This window comes from Delphinus delphis, chromosome 19 (genome assembly GCF_949987515.2).
Source record: "Delphinus delphis chromosome 19, mDelDel1.2, whole genome shotgun sequence".
Lineage (NCBI taxonomy): Eukaryota > Metazoa > Chordata > Mammalia > Artiodactyla > Delphinidae > Delphinus > Delphinus delphis.
In genome coordinates this window covers 13,403,017-13,424,107 of record NC_082701.1, presented here as the reverse complement: position 1 = coordinate 13,424,107, position 21,091 = coordinate 13,403,017, and the positions used below count along the sequence as shown (strand labels likewise).

At 44.5% G+C, this 21,091-nt stretch overlaps 1 protein-coding gene across 4 annotated transcripts in view; it reads left to right on the top strand.

The window, feature by feature from the left end:
- The window catches only part of B3GNTL1 (UDP-GlcNAc:betaGal beta-1,3-N-acetylglucosaminyltransferase like 1), a 119,254-nt gene that overhangs the window by 32,663 nt on the left and 65,500 nt on the right, over positions 1-21,091 (top strand). For all 4 annotated transcript variants that reach the window (XR_009517132.1, XR_009517131.1, XM_059998743.1 and 1 more), the window contains one exon: positions 11,937-12,002. Coding sequence is in view for 2 of the 4 variants with exons in the window: in XM_059998743.1 (XP_059854726.1) it covers positions 11,937-12,002 (66 nt within the window). In the remaining 2 variants the exon portion in view is untranslated. The remainder of the gene's footprint in view (positions 1-11,936; positions 12,003-21,091) is intronic.

Genomic DNA, 21,091 nt, shown 5'->3' with positions numbered 1-21,091 from the left:
TGATGACTAAATATGTCGAACATTTATTCAGGTGCTCAGTGATCATGCATATATCTTCCTGTGTGAAGTGTCCGTTCAAATCTTTTGACTATTGTTTTTATTAAGTTCTTTGTCTTAGTGTTGAGTTTTTAGATATAAAAACTAAATTCTGTATGTAAGTTCTTTCTCCCAGTTTAGTTTGCCTGTTTATCTTCTTAATTTCCTAAAACTACCTTTTGATGAACAGAAGTTGTTAATTGTTATAAAGTCCATTTTCCAGTTTTTCCTTTTAAGAATTAGGCTTTCTGTGTCCCATCTAAGAACCTACGAAATTGTTTTCTACCCCAAGACTTTCTTATCTGTTTTCTCCTAGAAGTTTTATAGTTTTATCTTACACATTTAGATCTGTTATCTATTTTTAAGTTAATTTGAGGGTATGATGTAAAGTAAGGATTGAGGATCATTTTTTCCCCTATGATAACTGGTTGTTACTATCCTTTCCCTATTGAATTACCTTGGCACTTTTGTTGAAAATCAATGACTGAAAGAAATATAGATCCATTTCATTTCTGGACTCTGTTCTGTTCCATTGTTCTTTTTATCTATCTTTATACCAAATCCATACTGTCTTGATTACTGTAGCAGCTGTAGTGATAAAGCTACAATGTCGTTTTATTGAAAAAATCAGGTATTATAAGTCCTCCAACTTTGTTCTTCCTTTTCAAAATTGTTTTCACATCTGTTTAGGTCTTTTGGATTTCTGCAAAAGTTTAGAATCAGCTTGTCAAGCCTGCTTGGATTTTTATTGGAATTGAATTGAATTTATAGTTCTGTTTGGGAATCTTAATATTGAATCTTCTAATACATAAACATGATGTATCTCTCAATTTATTTGGGCCTTCTTAAATTTCTCTTGGAAATGTTTTGTAGTTTTTAGTATACAGGTCTTACATAAATTTAACAAAATACTTCCCAAGTAGTTTATGAGTTTTGGTGTTATTGAAAATGGTATTAACAAGTCGTCTCCCAGTTTTATAGTTGTATTGCTATAAATATACTAAATTACCTTATTAGTTCTAGTTTTGTTTTGTCTTGTTTTTGTTTTTTGGGGTAAGAACTCACTATGAAGTGACCACGGCACCTGTGAGTAAAGACTGCCTCTTTCTCTCTGGTCCGTGTGCCTTTATTCCTTATTCTTGGCCCATTATCCTGGCTGGGACAACTGCCCCACCCCCCCACCCCCCATGCAACACTGAATAGAAGTGGTTCTGGTGACAGTCCTTGTCATGTTCAGATTTTTATTTGTTTCATCATTTACAGTACATTAAGTTTACTGTAAAATTTACAGTAAATTAAATTGTGTGGAGAAGTCGCTCCTTTTCATTGCTGTTTAATATTCCACGATATGAATATGCCCAGTTTATCCATTCTGCCGTTTGGACATTTGGGCATTTGAGCAATGCTGCCAAGAAATCCTTGTGCATATATCTTGGTGCACACACACAAATGCACATGTAGGGGTGGAACTGGGATGTCTCTGTGTACCCGTGTTCAGTGGATGCTGCCGGGTTCCCACAGTGGCTGGTCAGTTTGTGCTCCCTCCAGTGTACAGGCATCCTGGCTGATTTGTATCCTTCCTCACAGATCTGCATGCTGTCTTTTTTTTTTTTTTTTTTTGCGGTACACGGGCCTCTCACTGTTGTGGCCTCTCCCGTTGCAGAGCACAGGCTCCGGGTGCGCAGCCTCAGCGGCCATGGCTTACGGGCCCAGCCGCTCCGCAGCTTGTGGGATCTTCCCACACCAGGACAGGAACCCATGTCCCCTGTATCGGCAGGCGGATTCTCAACCACTGCGCCACCAGGGAAGCCCTCTGCATGCTGTCTTTAGCCCAGCGTGAATGTGCGTATGGCCTGCTTCTGGCCTGTGTGTTCTGTCCAGTTGGGTTATTGATCTGTCCTCTTGTCTGCCGATACCACAGTGTAGCTTTAGAGAACATACTGTAATTTGATGTTATATGTTTTCTTGTTCATCTACCTAATATTTTGGGCTGTTTTTTAAAAATCTTTTTGCATTTTTATATAAATGTCAGAGTAATTTTGTTAATTTTCACAAAATCCCCTCTGAGGATTTTGACTGGAATTATATTGAATCTATAGATCAATTAGGTGAGAACTAACTTCTTTACGATATTGAGTCTTCCTAACAATGAAAATATGTTCGTTGATTTATTTAGGTCTTCTTTAATTTACCTCAATAGGCATGAGTAGTTTTCATAGCACAGGGCTTACAAGTCCTTTGTTAAATTAATACCTTGGTATTTGATTTTTTAAAAAACATTTTTATCAGCTCTACTGAGATGTAATTCACATAAAAATCCACCCATTTAAAGTGTACAATCCAGTGGTTTTCAGTATATTCATAATGTTGTGCAACCATCACCACAGTCTAATTTTAGACCTTTTCCATCACCACAAAATTAAACCCCATACCTATTAGTAATCACCCCCTCATTCCCCCAGCTCCTAGCCGTGGGCGACCACTAAGCTCTTTTCTGTCCCTATGGATTTGCCTGTTCTGGACTTTTCATATAAATGGAGTCTACACTGTGTGATCTCTGTGACTGGCTTCTTTTACTTGGCATGATGTTTTCAAAGTTCATCATGTTATAGCGTGTGTCAGGACTTCATTTCTCTTTACTGTTGCGTAATAGTCCATCTTATGAATATACTTTTTTTGGTGTATTTACTAGTTGATGAACATTTGGGTTATTTCCACTTTTTGACTATTATAAATAATGCTGCTATAAACATTCCTGTACAAGTTTTTGTGTGGATAGATGTTTTCAGTTCCACCTAGGAGTGGAATTGCTGGATCACATGGTAACTCTGATTTTAACATTTTGAGGAACTGCCAAAATGTTGTCCAGAGTGACTATACCATTTTACATTCTCACCAAAGAGTTATTTGATCTTTTTTGATACTATTGTAAGAGGCATCATTTTTAAAAATTTTGGACATATAAAGAAATTATTTATTGATCTTGTATCCAGAAAGCTTATTATTATTTTTTATAAATACCATCTATTCTCTTTATTAATCTTTTTTTTTTTGGTGCGTTGGGTCTTTGTTGCTGCGCACGGGCTTTCTCTAGTTGCGGCAAGCGGGAGCTCCTCTTCGTTGTGGTGCACGGGCTTCTCACTGTGGTGGCTTCTCTTGTTGCAGAGCACGGGCTCTAGGTGCGCGGGCTTCAGTAGTTGTGGCTCACGGGCTCTAGAGCGCAGGCTCAGTAGCTGTGGCGCACGGGCTTAGTTGCTCAGCAGCATGTGGGATCTTCCCAGAACAGGGCTCGAACCCGTGTCCCCTGCATTGGCAGGCGGATTCTTAACCACTGTGCCACCAGGGAAGCCCCCAGAAACCTTATTAAATTCATTTTTAATTCTAATATTTCTCTGTTGATTATTTTGGGTTCTTTATGTAAGCAATCATTTTTTCTCTTTCTAGTAAGCCTTGTATCTTTTATTCTTTTTTTTTTTGGACTCAAGTCCCCAGTGACTTCTTAACTAGAAATCATGATAATGGGCGTTCTTGTTTCCTTCGCAGTCGCAAAGAGAGCACTGAAACCTTTCACTGTTAATTAAGTACAATATGTTGTTTACTGTAGATTTTTTTCGTATATAGCCTTAATAAGTTCTCTCCAAAAGCTGAAGAAATAAAGGATGCCCTGAGACAGAGAAAGGGTACTGGGATTGGGTGGAAATGCTTCAGAAAAGTGTCATTTCTGTTCTCCTCCATTTTAACGGCTCTCCCCCCGCTGTGAGCTCCATCCCTCTGCAGTTGTCACTCACAGGACTTCCATTTAGGATCTCTCCTTCGATTGAATGCCAGTAACACTCACCTCTGCAATAGAATGAAAGATCTTCAGTGTCGGGAAGGATGTTGTGTCTTCAGGGTGGCACTGGTTACTGCTAGATATAGAACTTGTAAATATTTTCTCCCAGTTTGTGGTGGCCTTTTTACTTCCTTGATAAATTTATACCTAAATTAAAACACAAAATTTTTAACTTTTGAAGAAGCCCAATTTGTCAAATTTTTCTTTTCATCATTTGTGCCTTTGTTTTCATATCTAAGAATTCTTTGCTTAATTCAAAGTAACCAATATTTGCTCCAAGTTTTTTTACCTAAGATTTTTAAATTTTAGCTCTTGTATTTAGGTCTGTGATCTATTTTGAGTTAATTTTTGCGTGTGATGAGGGTCTGCATTTACCTTTTCCCTGTGGTGATCCACTTGTCCTAGCAGTTTGTTGAAAAGACTATCCTTTTCCCATTGAACGGCCTTGAATCAACCATAATTGCAAAGGTTATTTCTCTATTGTCAGTTATGTTCTACTGATCTCTATATTTATCTTTTTTTGTTGTTTGTTTGTTTGCGGTACGCGGGCCTCTCACTGTTGTGGCCTCTTCTCTTGCGGAGCACAGGCTCCAGACGCGCAGGCTCAGCGGCCATGGCTCACGGGCCCAGCCACTCTGCAGAAATTTGGGGAAAATTGCTTTGCTGAAGAATTGAGTCTTCCAGTCCATCAACATGGGATGTCTACCTGTTCATTTAGGTCTTTAACTTCTTTCAGCAATGTTTTGTAATTTTCACCATACAAGTCTTGTACTTCCTTTGTTAAATTTATACCTCAATATTTCGTTCTTTTGATGCTATTGTGAATGTAAAATTTTCTGAATTTTATTTCAGATTCTTCAATGCCAGTATATAGAAATACCATTGATTTTTGTATCTTGATCTTATATTATGTGACCTTGCTGAAACTAATTCCGGTAGTTTTTTGGTGGATTCCTTAGGGTTTTCTAAATACAAGATCATGTTGTCTGCAAACTGAGGCAGTTTCTTCCTTTCTGATCTGGATGCCTTTTATTTCCGTTTCTTGCCTGATTGCACTGACCAGAACTGCAGTGCTCTACAGAAGTCACAAGAGCAGATACCGTCCCTGTTTCCAACCTCAGGGAAAGCATTCCATCACCCACCATTAAGATGTAGCTGTAGGGGTTTTGTAGGTGCTTTTTATTGGGTTGGGGAAGTTCCTTTCCGTTCCTACTTTGTTGAGAATTTTTATCGTGAATGACCATTAGATTTTGTGAAATGCTTTTTCTGTGCTTACTGAGATCATCATGTAGTGATTGTTCTTCTTTCTTTTGGTATGATCTATGACATTAATTGGCTTTCAGATGGTAAAGCAACCTTGTATTTCTGGGATAGATCCCACCTGGTTATAGTTTATAATCCTTCTTATACATTGCTGGATTTGGTTTGCTTATTTTGTCAAAGACTTTTTCATCTATATCCATGTGGGATATTGTTCTTTAGTTTTCTTTCCTTGTGATGTCATTTTCTGGCTTTGGTATCGGGTAATATGAGCCTCAGAGAATGAGTTGGCTGCCTCTTCCTTTTTCTGGGAGACTTTGTAAAGGTGGGATATTCTTTATTCTTTGAATGTTTGGTAGAATTCACCATCTGAGCTTGGACTTTTTTGTTTCAAGATTTTAAATTACTAGTTCTTTTTTTTTTTTGGCTTTTTATAGATCTATTTAGATTTTATATTTTTTCAATTTTAGTAATTCATGTCTTTCTAGGAATTCGTTCATTTCATCTAAATTGTTGGCATGCAGTTACTTATAGTCCTTTTAATTTTTATGAGGTAAGAACTGCTGTCTCCTTTCTCACTCCTGAATTAGTTATTTGTGTCTTCTCTTTTTCTTGGTCTGTCTAGCTCAGGAGTCCACAGATGACAGCTCACAGGCCAAACCCACTGGCAGCCACTGTTTTTATATAGCCTCTAAGCTAAAAATGGTCTTTTTATTTTTAAAGTGTTGTAAAAACAAAACAAAACCAAAAAATACAAAGAATATTGACAGAAACCGTATGTGGCAGCAAAAGCTGAAATATTTACTATCTGGCCCTTTATAGAAAAAGTTTATTCATCTCCAGTCTAGCTAAAGATTTGTTAAATTTCTTGGTATTTTAAAAAAAAAAACAGCCATTATTTTAATTGATTTTCTTTTTTCTACTTCGTTGATTTCTGCTCTAATCTTTATTTTCCTTTGCTTACTTTTGGTTGAGTTTGCTTCTTTTTTGGTGGTTGGCTCCTAAGATCTTTCTTTGTTAATATAGGCATTAACAGCTGTAGCATTTTCTCCAAGAATTGCTATAGCTATTTTGCGTCATGTCATGTTTTCATTTTCATTCACCTCATAGTCTTTTCTAATTTTCCTTGTGATTTCTTCTTTAACCCATTGGCCATGTAGAAGTACGTTGTTTATAGCCACGTATTGGTGGTAGATTTCCCCTAATCCTGCAATTTCTGAATTCTAACAATTTTGTTGTGGTGAGAGAACACCCTTTATACGCTTTTAGATCTTTAACTTTTCTGATCCCTGTTCTGTGGTCCAGTATGCAGTCGGTTGTTACTGGGTGGGCGTTCCATAGTTAGATGTCAGCAGGTTGATGTTGTTGGGTGGGTGTCCACAGAGAGAAGTCAGCAGGTTGGTATTGTTGGTTGATGGTGCAGTATTTTGTCAAGTTATTCTGTCCATTCTTGATGGTGGGGTATTGAAGTCTCCAACTCTGATTGTTGAATTGTCTATTTCTCTCTTCAATTCTGTTCATTTTTGTTTCCGTTTTTTCACTGCTGTTAGGTACATGAATATTTATAATCGTTATATCTTTCTGATGGATTGACCATTCTGTCAGTGTTTAATGTCCCTCTTTGTTTCTATTAAAGTTCTTTGTTTTAAAGTCTGTTTTGTGAAATTGAGTTATTTGTAGTGAGGTGGATGGACTTAGAGTCTGTCATACAGAGTGAAGTAAGTCAGAAAGAGAAAAACAAATACCGTATGCTAACACATATATATGGAACCTAAAAAAAAAAAAGGTTCTCATGAACCTAGGGACAGGAATAAAGACGCAGATGTAGGGAATGGACTTGAGGACATGGGGAGGGGGGAAGGATAAGCTGGGGTGAAGTGAGAGAGTGGCATTGACATATATACACTACCAAATGGAAAATAGATAGCTAGTGGGAAGCAGCCACATAGCACAGGGAGATCAGCTCGGTGCTTTGTGACCACCTAGAAGGGTGGGATAGAGAGAGAGGGTGGGAGGGAGGCGCAAGAGGGAGGGGATATGGGGATATGTATACATATAGCTGATTCACTTTGTTATATAGCAGAAACTAACACAACATTGTAAAGCAATTATACTCTAATAAAGATGTTAAAAAATAAAATAAAAGTCTGTTTTGGCCCGTATTAGTGTAACTACTTCATCTCCCTTATGGTTATAGTTTGCTTGGTGTATCTTTTTACATCCTTTCACTTTTCAGTGTATTTGTGTCTTTGAACCTGAATTTTGCCTCTTATAAATAGCGTATAAGTAGAACTTGTTTTGTTTTTGTGTTTTTTTTTTAAATTGCAGGTTGACAACTTTTATCTTTGATTAGAATTTTGAATTTGTTCACATATTTAAGTTTTTTACGATTGGATTTATGCCTGCCATTTTGCTATTTATTTTCTATGACATATTATTTTTGTTCCTCTGTTCTTTGTTTACTGCTTCCCTTTTTAAAAAATTAAATAGATATTTTCTAGTGTACTGTTTATAATAAATTATTGATTTTTAACTCTTTTTGAATTATTTTCTTAATGGTTGCTCTGGGAAGTCTTTTATTATCTGTTCTTTCATGTGTTTTTACTTATGTGCCCAGTTATCTTTGTGTACTGGTCGTTGTATTTGAATACTTCTCTGTGGAGTTAATTTGAGGCCTTGAATGGAAGTTCTTTCCCTCAGAGGTTTTCCTTTGCTTCTTCCAGATGCCTGGGAGAACCATCCTGGGACCCTTGTTACCCAGTTTTGAGGCTCCCAGGCCCTGTTAGGCTACGTGTCTCACACACCTCTTACCTTGAGGAGGTAACCTGCCATGGCCTGAGCTAGGAAGTGCTGTCGTTGAATAGCAGTCCCACCCCCACCCCGCCGAGTCTTGAGCAGACACTTGGCTCTGATTTCCATTCCCTGCAGCCTCGCAGGGTTACCGGAACCATCGGTCGGAATTTCAGCTGTTTCTTGTAGATCAGTGAGGACTTGAGGGTACAAGTGGCTTGTTTCCTCTCTCGGCTAATGCTTCTCAGAGACTTGGGCCCAGTAGTTCCCCACAATCTTGTTAACTCTATGTTTAAGACTCTTTCAATATCTTTTACAACTTTCTTAGTTGAACAGAGAAGGATTATTTGTGTGCCATTAGCCTGTCATTTCTGCAAGTGGATTTGGAGGCATTTTGACCTGCCTGTGGGTCCTGCCCTGCCCCGTACAAGCCAAGTAGCAAAGTCACGGGCAGACGACTTCTCTCGAGCTGACTTACTTCCCCTACGTATCTCAGAGTTTGGGAAAACGTAGGCAGGTCACGTATGGGAGTCCCTTGACACCGTGCTCTGGAAATAGGCTCTCAGTGCGTGGGTTGGGTTTGCTCTGTTCTCTTCCCTGTGCTTCAGGATCCTCTGTTTGGAGTGTGGGTCCTGCGGCTGAGGTTTGACCAGGGAATTTCTATCTTTGTCTTCAAATACTATTTGTCTAAATGTCAAGCATAAGAAGACTTAACAAAAACAAAAAAATCAACTTTGCTTTCTTCCACAGAAGATCTTCTTGGCTGTAGACTATTATTTCCTTCATTTGCAAGTGGTCCGTCCTGCCCCTCACCCATCCTGGGCGTTGGTCATCCCTGGGAGTCCACAGACTCGCTCCCTCAGGACCACCCTCCACTCAGAAGCTGCAGAACTCAAAGATGCAGGTTTCTTTTAACTCTGAAATTCTTTGCCTAGATTAGTTTTTCTCTACCCAATATTTTTATGGTCAGAAAGGAAACAGTGTTTCATCTTGAATTAGTGTTATTTTTTATAATACATTAAAATTCTTTTCCCTTGGCTGCCAAGAACATTTCTTACCTGGTTATCATGGTGGAATCCTGCACACTTTAGGCAAATAAATATGGAGGTTTTGAACCCTCCCTCCTGTAGTAAGGATAGTCCATCTGCAGATACACCTTGGGATCAGGACATGCAGACTCTGGGCTTTTGCAGTTCATGCTTGATGACCCTTTGTATCCATCCTTTAGGCCCCCCTCCTATTTGCATTTCAGATACCAGCTGACTTTTATTAAAACCAGCTCCTGGTATGGGGTACCAGCTGTGAGCACAGTGACCTTGACCAGGGCAGGCCCCTCCCTGGGACGGGCGCTGATAGGCATGGCCTCTGGTGAAAGGTGGTGGGATCACAGCCCACGAGCAGAAACACATCTGGGCTTGTTATTAAAATATCACATCACTTTTCTTGTATAATAAAGATCTTTTCATGCTTCCATCTTTCAGCAACTTTTTCCTCTTTCAAAATGGTCTTGGGAGAACAAGGAGCTTATCTATAATCTGCAGAGTCACTGTGCAGCTGAGAAAGTCTGTTACTCTGTTACGCTATCACTTTGCAGTGTATTCGTCCTTGACCTTCTCAGGTGATGGTCAGGGGTGTGTTAAATGTCTTCTGTATTCTCCTCATACTTGCAGATGTTCACTTTATTCAGACACCCAGCAGCAGAGGTGATTCCGGTAAACGAGGTGATGGAAGACTATATTAGAATGTTCTTCAGAGCTAAGACTTTCTGGACAGTTTTGCTTTTTGCGTACGTAGATCCTTGAACTGTAATACTGGACCCTCCATTGATCCTGTGTTCAAATTTTAACCCTGACGTGTAATTGCTATGAGATTTTGGATGAGTTCCGTAGCGATTCCAAACCTTGGTTTCCTTGGCTACAAAATGGGGATAATATTAGCTGCTCTGTCTCCCAACTACAGAAGATTGTGATAAATATCAAAAAAAGAGTGTTGTGTTTTGTAAGTGGTGAGGTGGATTGAAAATACAATTCAGTCCTGAGAAGACGCTTCATTTGTTCTACAAATATTTTTTAAGTCCGGCCAAATACAGGAGCTGAGCTGGTCCACACAAGATGCCCCATCCCAGTGGACATCTTGGTGCCACGGAGTAAGCGTGGGAATTAGAGGCCAGAAGGCTTGTGGTGTGGTTCCTGGGGTGCTTGCCTGGGTTTAGAGGAAGTGGGGCTTGCATGTGTGGTGGTGCCACTGCACAGCATCCCGGAGGAGGTCACGCTGTGAGCAGAGACTAACCCTAACCCTGACCCCGACTGTGGCTTCCTCTACTCTCCCCACTTTCTCTTTGAAATACTGGCCTGGTCCTGTGCAGACTTGTGCACCTTCCCACACGTAACCAGGAGTCGGGACTGGTTTAGGAAACCTCAGAACTTTGTAGGATTCTGCGTGAGGCCACCAGACACAGGGCCGTTTTTCAAGAGTTTGATCAATAGACCTTCCCTTTCAGGGAAATTTTCCTGCTTTTGTCTCTGCCCTGCTGCCTTGCTATACCCTTTGTGGGAGAGAAATAGGCTAAACTCTAGCATAACTTCTTTTTATCCTCCTCACATCACCCACCCTTTTCTGCTTCAATTTTCCTTGTTTTCCTTTTTAAGATTCCCAGCTGTGGCTGACCAGGCACATGCCTGCAAGCATGTCCCTGATGGGAGCCAGGGAAGGATTCAGGCCTGGAATAGCCGGCTTCTCTGCTCCTGTTCTGACAGCTTCCTCCCTGCATTTCTGTTCCCACCTTCACACCTGCTTCCTGCCTGCTGGGGGTGCTGCTGTGCCTGGAGGGGCCCCTGCCCTGCCTATGCCCCTCCTTCTCCCCCCCTTGCCCCCTCCTTCTCCCCCTACCCCTCCTCCCTTCTCCCTCCTCCCCTCCCCTCCTCCCCATCCCCTCCTCCTCCTCCCCCCTCCTCCCCATCCCCTCCTCCTCCTCCCCCTCCTCCCCCCCTCCTCAGCTTACTTCATCCACAGCTCGTTTGATTAGCACAATGCTCATGAAGCCATTTTGCAGAAATAAGAGATACAAATACAGCTCTTTTAGTTTATCTTATTGCTCAGTTTAAAGATAAATATCCTCCCAATGACATAGTGGGCATATTTGTACAAATAAAACACTGAAATCTTTTTGATTTTTTATCAATTTAAAGCACTTTTTTAAGTTGTGAGATGGAACGTACCTATAGAAAAATACACAGAACATACATGTACACTTTAAAGATTAATTAGGAGGTAAATACATGTGTAACTACGACTCAGTCAGGAAGTACTGCATTGCTAATACCTTAGAGGTACACCCTGACTCCCTCCCCACGAAGTCATCACTATTCTGACTTTGGGATTATAATTTTCTTGCTTTTCTTTATGATAGTTCGTATTAAGTGTATATTTCGTAAACAATCAGGTTAGTTTTGCTTGATTTTGAGTTTTAAATAAACGGAATAATACCATGTATATTCTTTTGTCTTGCCTCTTTCACTGAGCAACTCATTTATGTTGTGTGTAGCTGTTGTTTAATTTCACACTTGAATGGTATTTGACTGTAGAAATGCGCACAATTTATTTATCTGTGCTGGTATCTGTGAACATCGGGCTGTTCCCCGATTTGAATGACGCTGTGGTGAATGTTCTGTACATCTCTTCTGGTACATACGTGTAAGACTTTTTCTGCCCATGTGGTGAAGTTATTAGGTCTTAGGGATCTGAGTCTCCACCTTTCTGGACGTGCCCCACTCTCTTCCCCAGGTCCTCATCCCTGCCAGCCGTGTGAGTTCTGGCCGGAATTGTCCAATTTCCCGCGTGTCCTACACTGCAGCCTGGGTACTCACGTTTCCTGGCCGACTGACAGGGTCATGGACTGCTGGGAAGCATCTGAACTGCCTGTTCTGGTCTCTTGCCTACTTTGCTGTCGGGCTGTCTGTCTTCTTGCTTGTTTGTCAGAGTTGCTTCCAGGGAGTTTAAAATGTGTTCTCTCCTGCAGGACGACGTGATGATGCCTCAGAGGGTGAGGCTGCAACACGCAGCTGCTGTGCGACACCCAACAAGTGTGAGTACGGATGTTTCTGCATGTTTCTGCTGCATAGTTACGCCTTTTGGTAGAACTGCCATTACAGCTTTTTAGATTAAGATTCTTCCTTAGGATAGGAAGAGTCAGTTTGTAATCAGACTGCCCCCTTGGAGAATGATGTGTGCCTGGTGTGTCTGCGCACTCAAGGGTGTTTTCCTTTGAAGGAAAATGTGCTTCTTGTTTTGGGTAGCACTGGTTACTTTCAAATGGGTCCAAAGTATTTTTTTGGTTTGGTTTAGTTTAGTTTGGTTTTATCAGCATTTGAGAAGCTGTGTACCTTGGACATGAAAACACAGGTTGAGAGCTGTAGGATATATCAGTTAAAAAAAAAAAATTCCATTAGCTACATAACCTCAGACTACGTTCTCATCTTTCGAATGGCTTCCCCTTTGGCCCCCATGAGCCAGGCTCTCCAGGACCCGTCCTCCTTGGCATTCGCTGGGTGAGAGCTCACTTCCCCCCACAGGAGCCCCATTTCAGGGAGCGTCTCCCAGCCACTTGGACCTGGGGGAGCATCTCGGGCCCGTGGATTCCTCGCTCCCGTGTGACTCAGGGTCGGGGGTGGCCCAGGCAGTTGAACCCCAGAGCTGGTGTCTGACCACAGAGCCCACTGCTCAGATCTCTATGCTGAAATTTTAGTAAAAACATCTTTGAATTACTGTGGTGATCACTGGTTTTGAAAGTGGGAAGGAGAAAGGTCTGGAACTGTCTTAAGATACATGGTGTCTGATTGCCTGGGAACAGCCTCCGGGTTTGCTCTCTTCTGCTGCAGTGCCGTGTCCAGCCATGTCCACACACTAAAGCATCTCCAGTGCACATGAGCCCCTGGGATCTGATCCCAGGTGTTGGTGGGACCTGAGACTCTGCATTTCTCGTGGGCTCCTGGGCACTGTGTTCGGGGTCTGACTGCCTGGCCACTGGGCCTTCACGAAGGAAAGAGCCTGTTCATGGCACAGGGCTCAGGGCTCAGAGAGTGGACCCTATGAAACGTGTACTGAGTTAAGACAAAGGCTCAAATATACACTTCCTTCAGATACAATTTCTCAAGGAGTCTGAAGGACGTTTGTTCACCCAAGATGAATTCTTTCTCTTCCAGTAGCCCCTTATTTTGGAGCTGTGAATTTAGCCCGCTGATTTTCTCCTTCTAGGAAATGTAGCCCCTCATGCTCTGTCTCCAGCTGCCCAGCCCCCGCACACCTGACGGTGACTGGGGACTTGGCTGTCATGTAAACAAACCTGTTGTCGTCTTTTCATGGAATAGGTGATGTTTTACAACCTTAAGTTTGATGCTGAGGATTCTTATGCTCAGAATTGTAATTGCCCTTATATTGCTTAAATTTAACCGTTGTTAATGTTAACATGTCCTTGAAACACGCCTGGAAGAAGATAAAAATGGCCGTCGGCTACTTCTTGAGAGGCTTCTTGAGAGCAGCTCCACTGCTCCTCAGGCTGGAGCTTCCAGAGGCTAGACGTGAGGGAGGTTCAGAAGTGCCCAGCCGCCTCTTTATTGAGAAGTGGCCCTTCGCCGAGGTAGCATCATGGGGGCCAGTGCACGCCCTGGGTCTGATGGCGGGGGGCTGGTGTCACCTCACTCACCAGGACTGCTGGAATCCTTGGGCCGGTCCCCTAGGGACCAGAAGGTCAGGAGTGGTAGTAACTAGACCAGCCTTCGGGGAGGGGCCCACAGCCTCTTCTCTGGCCCAACAAGCCAGCACTGCCTACCCCAGCGCCCACCCCCAGTGCCCCCAGGTCCACCCACAGCGTCTCACAGGTCTGCTCCTCGCAGCAGACTCCCCTGCTCACTCACCAGGGCCTGGGGGCTTGTGTGTGTCCTTGCCCTGAATGGGGCTGGGCTGCAGTATCAGTCCCTTTTGGCATTGTGCCAGTGCACTGTGCCAGCCTGCCTGTGAACCTGCTCTATCACTGGGTCCTGGGGACCAGCCCCGTGAGGCCCTGGGTGCAGCTGAAGGAGAGGTCAGAGCCATGGGTGGGTGACCCGTGGAGTGGTCTTCATGGCCGTGAGGCCACTCAAGCTCATGCCTTGGTGGTCTGACAGTACCCAGCTCCTGGTGGGCAGAGTGGCCACGTGGTGCCCTGGCCACGCCACCTTGAATGGCCCACAGCTCCATGTCACAGGGTCCTGGGGTCTGTGCTGTGACGGCCCCGCTGGGGCTGCAGGTCTCCACATCGTCGACTGCCACCAGCTTCCTCCAGGACTCTGCAGCCTCAGGGCCAGATGGCAGGCCCGTGCTTCTTCGGACCCCACTCTTAACTATGGTCAAGGGTGAACAGGACCCCAAGTGGCCCAAGGAGACCGGCCAAGTCCTGTGCCTCTCTCTTCATGGTCCCTCACCTCAGAGGTAGTGTTGCGGTGCCCAGACCAATGGACCCAAAAGTCTTGCTCATCAGGTGCCACAGGATGTCCTCAACACGGTGGCCAGCACGACAAAAATGTCCAGCGTGCAGACCACTGAGCAATGTGAAGACAGCAGAAAGGGTCCCAGTGCTGACTCGCCGATGCAGCATGTGCGCGGGACGTCTGCTTCTGCAGGGGTGTGTGGGGACCAGCACCCCCTTCCTTCAAGCCTCCAAGGTAGCCCAGTGTCTGCTTTTCCCCCAGGATGTGATGTTGTGTTCGATTTACACTCGAGGCTGGGATGGCCTCCACCTGCCCCTTCTCTTACACTAGCCCCTAATCACACCCCAGGGAACCCGTGTGAGGCTCAGCTGGGTGCTAAGCCTGTGCTTTCTGGTTACACGTTCAGGAACCTGGAAGTGGTCACTGGTGGGACCTGTGTGCCCATGAGCCCAGTTTATTACCTGACTTGTGGACCCTTACTCCAGTGGGCGTGATGGGTCTGGTGTCACCTGGGCCCTGTGTCCAGCCGCCTCACATGATCAGTGTCCCCTCCCGGCCTTAGATCCTGCATCTTCGGTGCATCTCCCCTGCCATCACAGGTCCATCCTCGTGGGTGGGGCCTCTCCTTCAGCTGGTGGGTCTGAGTCTGAGAACTGGCCCAGATCTGGAAATGGTCAGGGGTGATTTTCACAGTTTCCAAGCACTTAGAATATATTCTACATTGAAAAAAGAATTTTGTCTGAAGAATTTTGTAACAAGTGTATATATTATAGAGAGTGAGATACTTTCAGACACATTGTCCACCTCCGCCCCCTTTTTTGTGTGTGATTGGTTCACATGTGAAGTTACTTTTGGTGGTTCTCCATGTGTAAGTTCAAAGACCTCGAAATCTAGGGATATATAAGGAATTTGGAAAAAATGTAGACAGTATCAGTTAATCTTAATTAAAACACATTGGTTTATGCCTTTATAAAGTTCTAGGTTACAGCTTTTCTTGCTAACCTTGTGTTAAGTGCACTTGATACTCTGCTCCCAGCGCTGGAGCACCTGTGCCCCCTCCGGCATCACAGGTTTGCAGCGAGACCAGGGGTTCGGCACAGTCCTGTTGCACCAGAACAAAATCAGCTTTAGAAGGGTTGTTGCTGTAGTGCCGGGTTTTTTAAAGTCATGACCTACAAAAATCGTGATTTGCAGTTGCTGGTTGGTGGTTTTGTTGATTATATCACATTGTTTGGAAAGAATGAAATGAATGCTAAGTATATGTTTGTCCTTGGTCATTACTTCTTTAAGGCCATTTACAAGAAAGCCATTTAATTATGAGGGTGGCAACTTCCATAAATTGTGCCGCTGCATATTCTCTGCAGAACTTCTGAGATGTTACGTGTCAGGCGTCACCGGTGTAGAATTTCTCCACCCACTTATTGAGCATTTTGGAGCAAGGATCCGCTCTGGGACAGGAGTTGGGTGGGGTCAGGGAAGCCGCTGTGTTTGGTCTGGGCCCCTCCCTGGGGGTTCACCTGCGCCCGGGCAGAGGTGAGAAGCTCTGCATTCTCAGGAGTATGGAGGTGTTGAGGATGACGGTGGGAAGGAGGCAGGGAGCGCCTTGCGGAGGTACAGGGCACCCCAGAGCTTTTCCAGCACACGTGGGTGGGTCCTTCCCCGTGGCCTCAGGACAGGCCGATGGCAGGACTTCCTTATGTCCCCGATGTGAGTCTCCAGGGGGCTCGGGAGGGGTCCTCAGTGACCTGGCCTGGCTCGGAGTCGGCGACAGGCTCATGTCCACCATGCCTGGTGGGAATGCAAAGCGGGAAGCAGGAGCTGTGGACCCGTTTCTGCCTTCAGGTGGCACCAGGGCCATCACCTCATCTCCGCTCAGCGCAGCCTCTTCCTGCCCTGAGTGTAGCTGCTGCGGCCTCTGTCCACTGAGCGGCGCTGAATTGGTCAGGCTGAGCGTGTGCCCTGGTAGTGGCACAGGCGCTGCAGAGAGGGCACAGCTGTTTGAGGGGCCGATGAGGGGCTCACGCTGGCACGAGGTTTGGAGGCGGGTGGGTCTGCTGTCAGCATCTAAAGCCCGGTGGATGCTGCGCCACTTCCAGCTCCGTCCTCACCGCACCTTGGAGCGAGCACCGTCTGTGTGCCCAGCGGAGGCTGGGAGAAGTGGGGCGCAGATGGGGGCCTTGCTCAGTCACTCAGGACGGAACCTGGTGCTGGGCCCTGTGGTCCAACTCTGCCTCATAGCACAAGAGATCGGCTGGGGAGGCCCCTGGCCCACGGTGCCCAGGGGTGGGTTTGCAGGTGGTGGTTCTGCGTCCACGGTTGACCCTGATAGAGCCTGGGGGGTGGGACGTGCTGCCGGCCAGGCATGGGTCTCTGGGAATGCTTGGTATTTGGAAGGTGGGCGTGAGGCAGGAGGAGGAGAGGGTGACCGGGGACTGCGGGGAGGCTGCAAGGGCCCTGCTGAAGACGGACCCGGTCCAGAGTAATGTGCTGGAGCAGGATGCCTGGGAGATATGAGCCGATGAGGGCAGTTCATGTCCTACCGTCTGGAGGAGTCTCTCAGGTTAAAAACCACAGGGCTTCCCTGGTGGCGCAGTGGTTGAGAGTCCGCCTGCCGATGCAGGGGATGCGGGTTCGTGCCCCGGTCCGGGAGGATCCCACGTGCCGCGGAGCGGCTAGGCCCGTGAGCCATGGCTACTGAGCCTGTGCGTCCGGAGCCTGTGCTCCCCAACGGGAGAGGCCACAACAGTGAGAGGCCCATGTACCGCAAAAAAAAAAAAAAATCACAGCGACAGAACTTGTGTTCCTCCACACCTGCCCCACGTTGATGTGGCCACCACACATGAAAAGCACACATCTGTGCATTTAGGTTTTGTGGAGTGTGGCCTCCACACACCCCAGCCACATCTGACATGTACCGTTCCAGACGCGTAAGCACAGGTGAACCTCTCAGGAACTAGCAGGTGTTTGAATGGCCCTATTTCCTCGTGGCAATTGTTGTCCAGGTAAGTAGAAGTTGATCGATAAGTAAAGTCATTTTTTCGAAAAGATTTTTGATGACAAGAAGCATTTGGGAGTATGAAATAAGGAAAATTGTTAATCTAACTTAAAATATTAAAACATTGCTTCCATTCCTAAATGTATCCACTTGAAGTATTTTAAGGATTGGGTCCATAAGACAAATAGGAGTTGTTAATGAAATCTAATTTAAATTTATATTTTAGTAATCATTATGCATAAATATAAATTAGGAACTAATTTCATAAGTATGCCTGGGAGATATGAGCCGATGAGGGCAGCTCATAAGCTAATTGATAAAATTATAGCCTTACATTTCTCTTCCCCCCCCCCCCTTTTTTTTTTTTTCATCTTCAGACCATGGTTCTGAAAGCCCTGCTTAGAGGAACCCTCTAGCAACACTATGAGGATGGTGGGTGGGGAGGGTGGGCTGCCCTCCTCTCAGAATTTGTGTTGCCGGGTCCCAGGTTCATTTTATAACTTCCCTACTTGAGTTTGCTGTGTGGGTGTGCGGTAACGGTTCTCATTTCCATTAAGAACTGAGGTTAGTGAAGTTTAAAAAATTCAGTTTCTGAATAAGATCTTGCAGATGGGTGCCGATCCCAGCCACGTCCAAGCCAAGCTACCCCAGAACGGCACACCTCCTAACACGGCCACACTCTTGTCCCTTCCCTGCCCCGCTGGTTTTCTCTGTTGTCTTTTCTATTTTATTGACTTCTGCTTTTTATTACTTTGTTCCTTCTGCATTGCATGTAATTGGTTTTCATCTCCCGGCTTGGGTTTTGCGTCAAGCCTCTTTCCTCCTGGTTTCCTCTTTCCTACCTTTTGGTTTTGTTTTGTTTTATGATTCCATTTTATCTGTACTATTGCTTTACCAGCTATCCCTCTTTGCTTCATTATTTTTCAGTGGTTGGCCTAGGGTCCGCCTCTTACCCCTCACACGCTACTTGAAATAAGTGGCGCCGTCTCACGGGGAGCGTAAGAAGGTTACAGAGTCACATCGTGCCACTCAGTTTATGCTGTAAACTCCACAGCGTTTGCTTTTATTTTTACCAAAGTCAATTATCTTATAAAGAAGTTGCACATGGAAAAATGTCTTCTGCTTTTACACATCTGTTTACCGTCGTTGCCACTTGTCATTCCTTGGTATAGATCAGGTTGTTTCCTTCTCCCCAGAGAGCTTCCTTCATCTTTTTTTGTACTTTAAGTCTTCTTGTGATGAATAATTTTGGCTTTCGTTTTTCTGAAAAAGTATTTCTTTTGCTTTAATTTTTGAAAATTATAGTACTTGGCTAATGAATTCTAGGTTGAAGTCATTCTTTCTTTAACGATGTCTCTCCCTTGTCTGGTTTCCATTGCTTCTGTGGAGAAGTCTGCTGTCATCCTTATATCCGGTTCTCTGTGTGTAATAGGTGTTTTTCTCTGACTCCTTTTAAGATCTTCTGTTTAATACTGGTTTTCAGCAATTTGATTATTATGTACAAGCATGAGTTGTTTTTTTTTTAAAGGTTGGCTCTGCGGGGGCTTTGTTGAAGTTCTGGGATCTGTGGTTTTATAGCCCACATCAGATTTGGAAAAGTTTTGACCATTATTTCTTCAAGACTTTTTTCAGTCTCCCACTCTTTGGGTTCATTCAGCCTGTGTCTATTGAGCACCGACTGTGTACAAGGTACCGTGCTGGCCTGGTGTCCACAGTGGTCTGGCGTGAGGGCAGGGCAGACAGCACGGGAGAGGAGCTCGGCATCCCACTGCAGGTGCCTCTTTTTATGGTTTGCCTTTGTCTGCCCTGTGGTCCAGGCCAGCATTCTTTTAAAAAATGTTAAGGCAAACAAAATATCCTCACTTTTGTTCTTTGTAGACCAGCACTCACAGTGTTTAAAGCCTCAAAGAACAGCCAGCCCCCAAAGCTCCAGCTTCATTTCGTGTTCACCTAATCCTCCTCCTCCACGTGAGACCCCACCCAGCGTGGTTCACCCTTCATCAGAGGCCGAGAGTGGAAGAGGAGGTTTGGGGAGGGGGCTCAGGCACTCACCGTGGAAACAGCACAAGTCAGCTCATGTCCCAGAAAGACCACGTCTGCCGCCCCTCACGGTCTGGCTGGAAGTGTGGCTTTCGGCGCAGGCTGGACTGGGCTGCACTCTGCTGGTCTGCCGCCCCCAGCATCTGTTCATGACGCAGCAGTCATGGGGCCAGGGCCTGGGTGTCTGTATAGAAGTTAAGCCTCTTCTTCATGTTTGGGAATACTTCTGAAACAAGATTTCTATCTCACAGCTTTGATCCACATTTTTGTTTTTTGACTCAAAATCTTTCCTGTTCAGCAATCAAATGCAAGACAGTGTCAACAAGGCCAGAAAACAGATGGAATAGACAGTTTAAAAAAAATACACTTTGGTCAGATCAGGTGTGGTACCTCGCAACTGGGCAAGGTGATCATTCAAGGGCTGTTCTAATTTACAGCTGAATTTTGTATGTGTTTTTAGGAGAAATATATGAAAAGTTCACACATAGAATTCAGCAGTATGTAAAAAGATACAGACCTATGGCCAAGTGTGTTTTATCCCAATCAGGAAGTGGATGAAAGACATGAAAGACGCTTCCCTGGAAAGTCAGGCAGATGAGAAATTAGCCCCTGGAAGGAGATTCAACCTTTTGAGCCACCGGGGGTGCATATTACCACCACGACAAGGTACCACACACACACCTGTCGGAAAAGCCAGAATAAAACACATGGCAAGGATGCAGGGAGACTGGTCACACTCGCTGCTGTGGGGATGGAAGGGGTGCAGCTGCTCGGGAAAACAGCAGTTTCTTTAAAAATTAAACATGAAACTACCATACGACCCACAGTCATGCTCCTGGGTGTTTATCCCAGAGAAACGAAGACTTAACATTCACACAAAAACCCCTGTGTGAAGTGCAGCAGACTAGTAGTAATAGCTTCAAACTGGAAACAGCCCAGGTGTCCTGTAGAGGGTTGAGCTGTGGAGTATTTTTCAGCCAAAAAAGGAACAAATCTCCAGGGAATCACCAATGAAAAAAGCCAATCTTGAAAGGCAACACACAGTGTGATTGCATTTATGCAATGTTCTTGAAAAGACAGAACTACAGCACTGCAGTAGCAGGTTCACGGCTGTGAGCTGGGTGGGGGGGGAGGCGCAGCTATAAAGGCACCACGAGGGGTCCCTGTGGCCGTGGAAACGCCCAGGGTCCCTCAGCCCAGTGGAGGCCACATGTTGGCTTTTCAAGATGTTACCATTAGAGGAAACCGTGTAAAGGCTACATGGGATCTCTGTGTATTGTTTGTTAACACTACATGGGAATCTACCATTTCTCAAAAAAAAAAAAGCTTAATTTAAAAAAAACACAACAAAAAAGGACCTACTGTATAGCACAGGGAACTCTACTCAATATTCTGTAATAACCTATATGGGAAAAGAATCTAAAAAAGAATGGATACATGTATATGTATAACTGAATCACTGAAAACAAAACAAACAAAAAAAACCACACAACAAAATTCAAGCAAAGCAAGCAAAAACCTTCTCAAAACTCTTCAGTAGCATAACTGCATTAATATAAATTAGTCATCATGTGTACGTGCTGTGTATATTAGAGCAAGATTTCAGAAACTCAAATATTGTGGGGTGACTTTTAATAGTTTCTCAGTAAGGTGACTTGGGCAGTGATGTAGGTT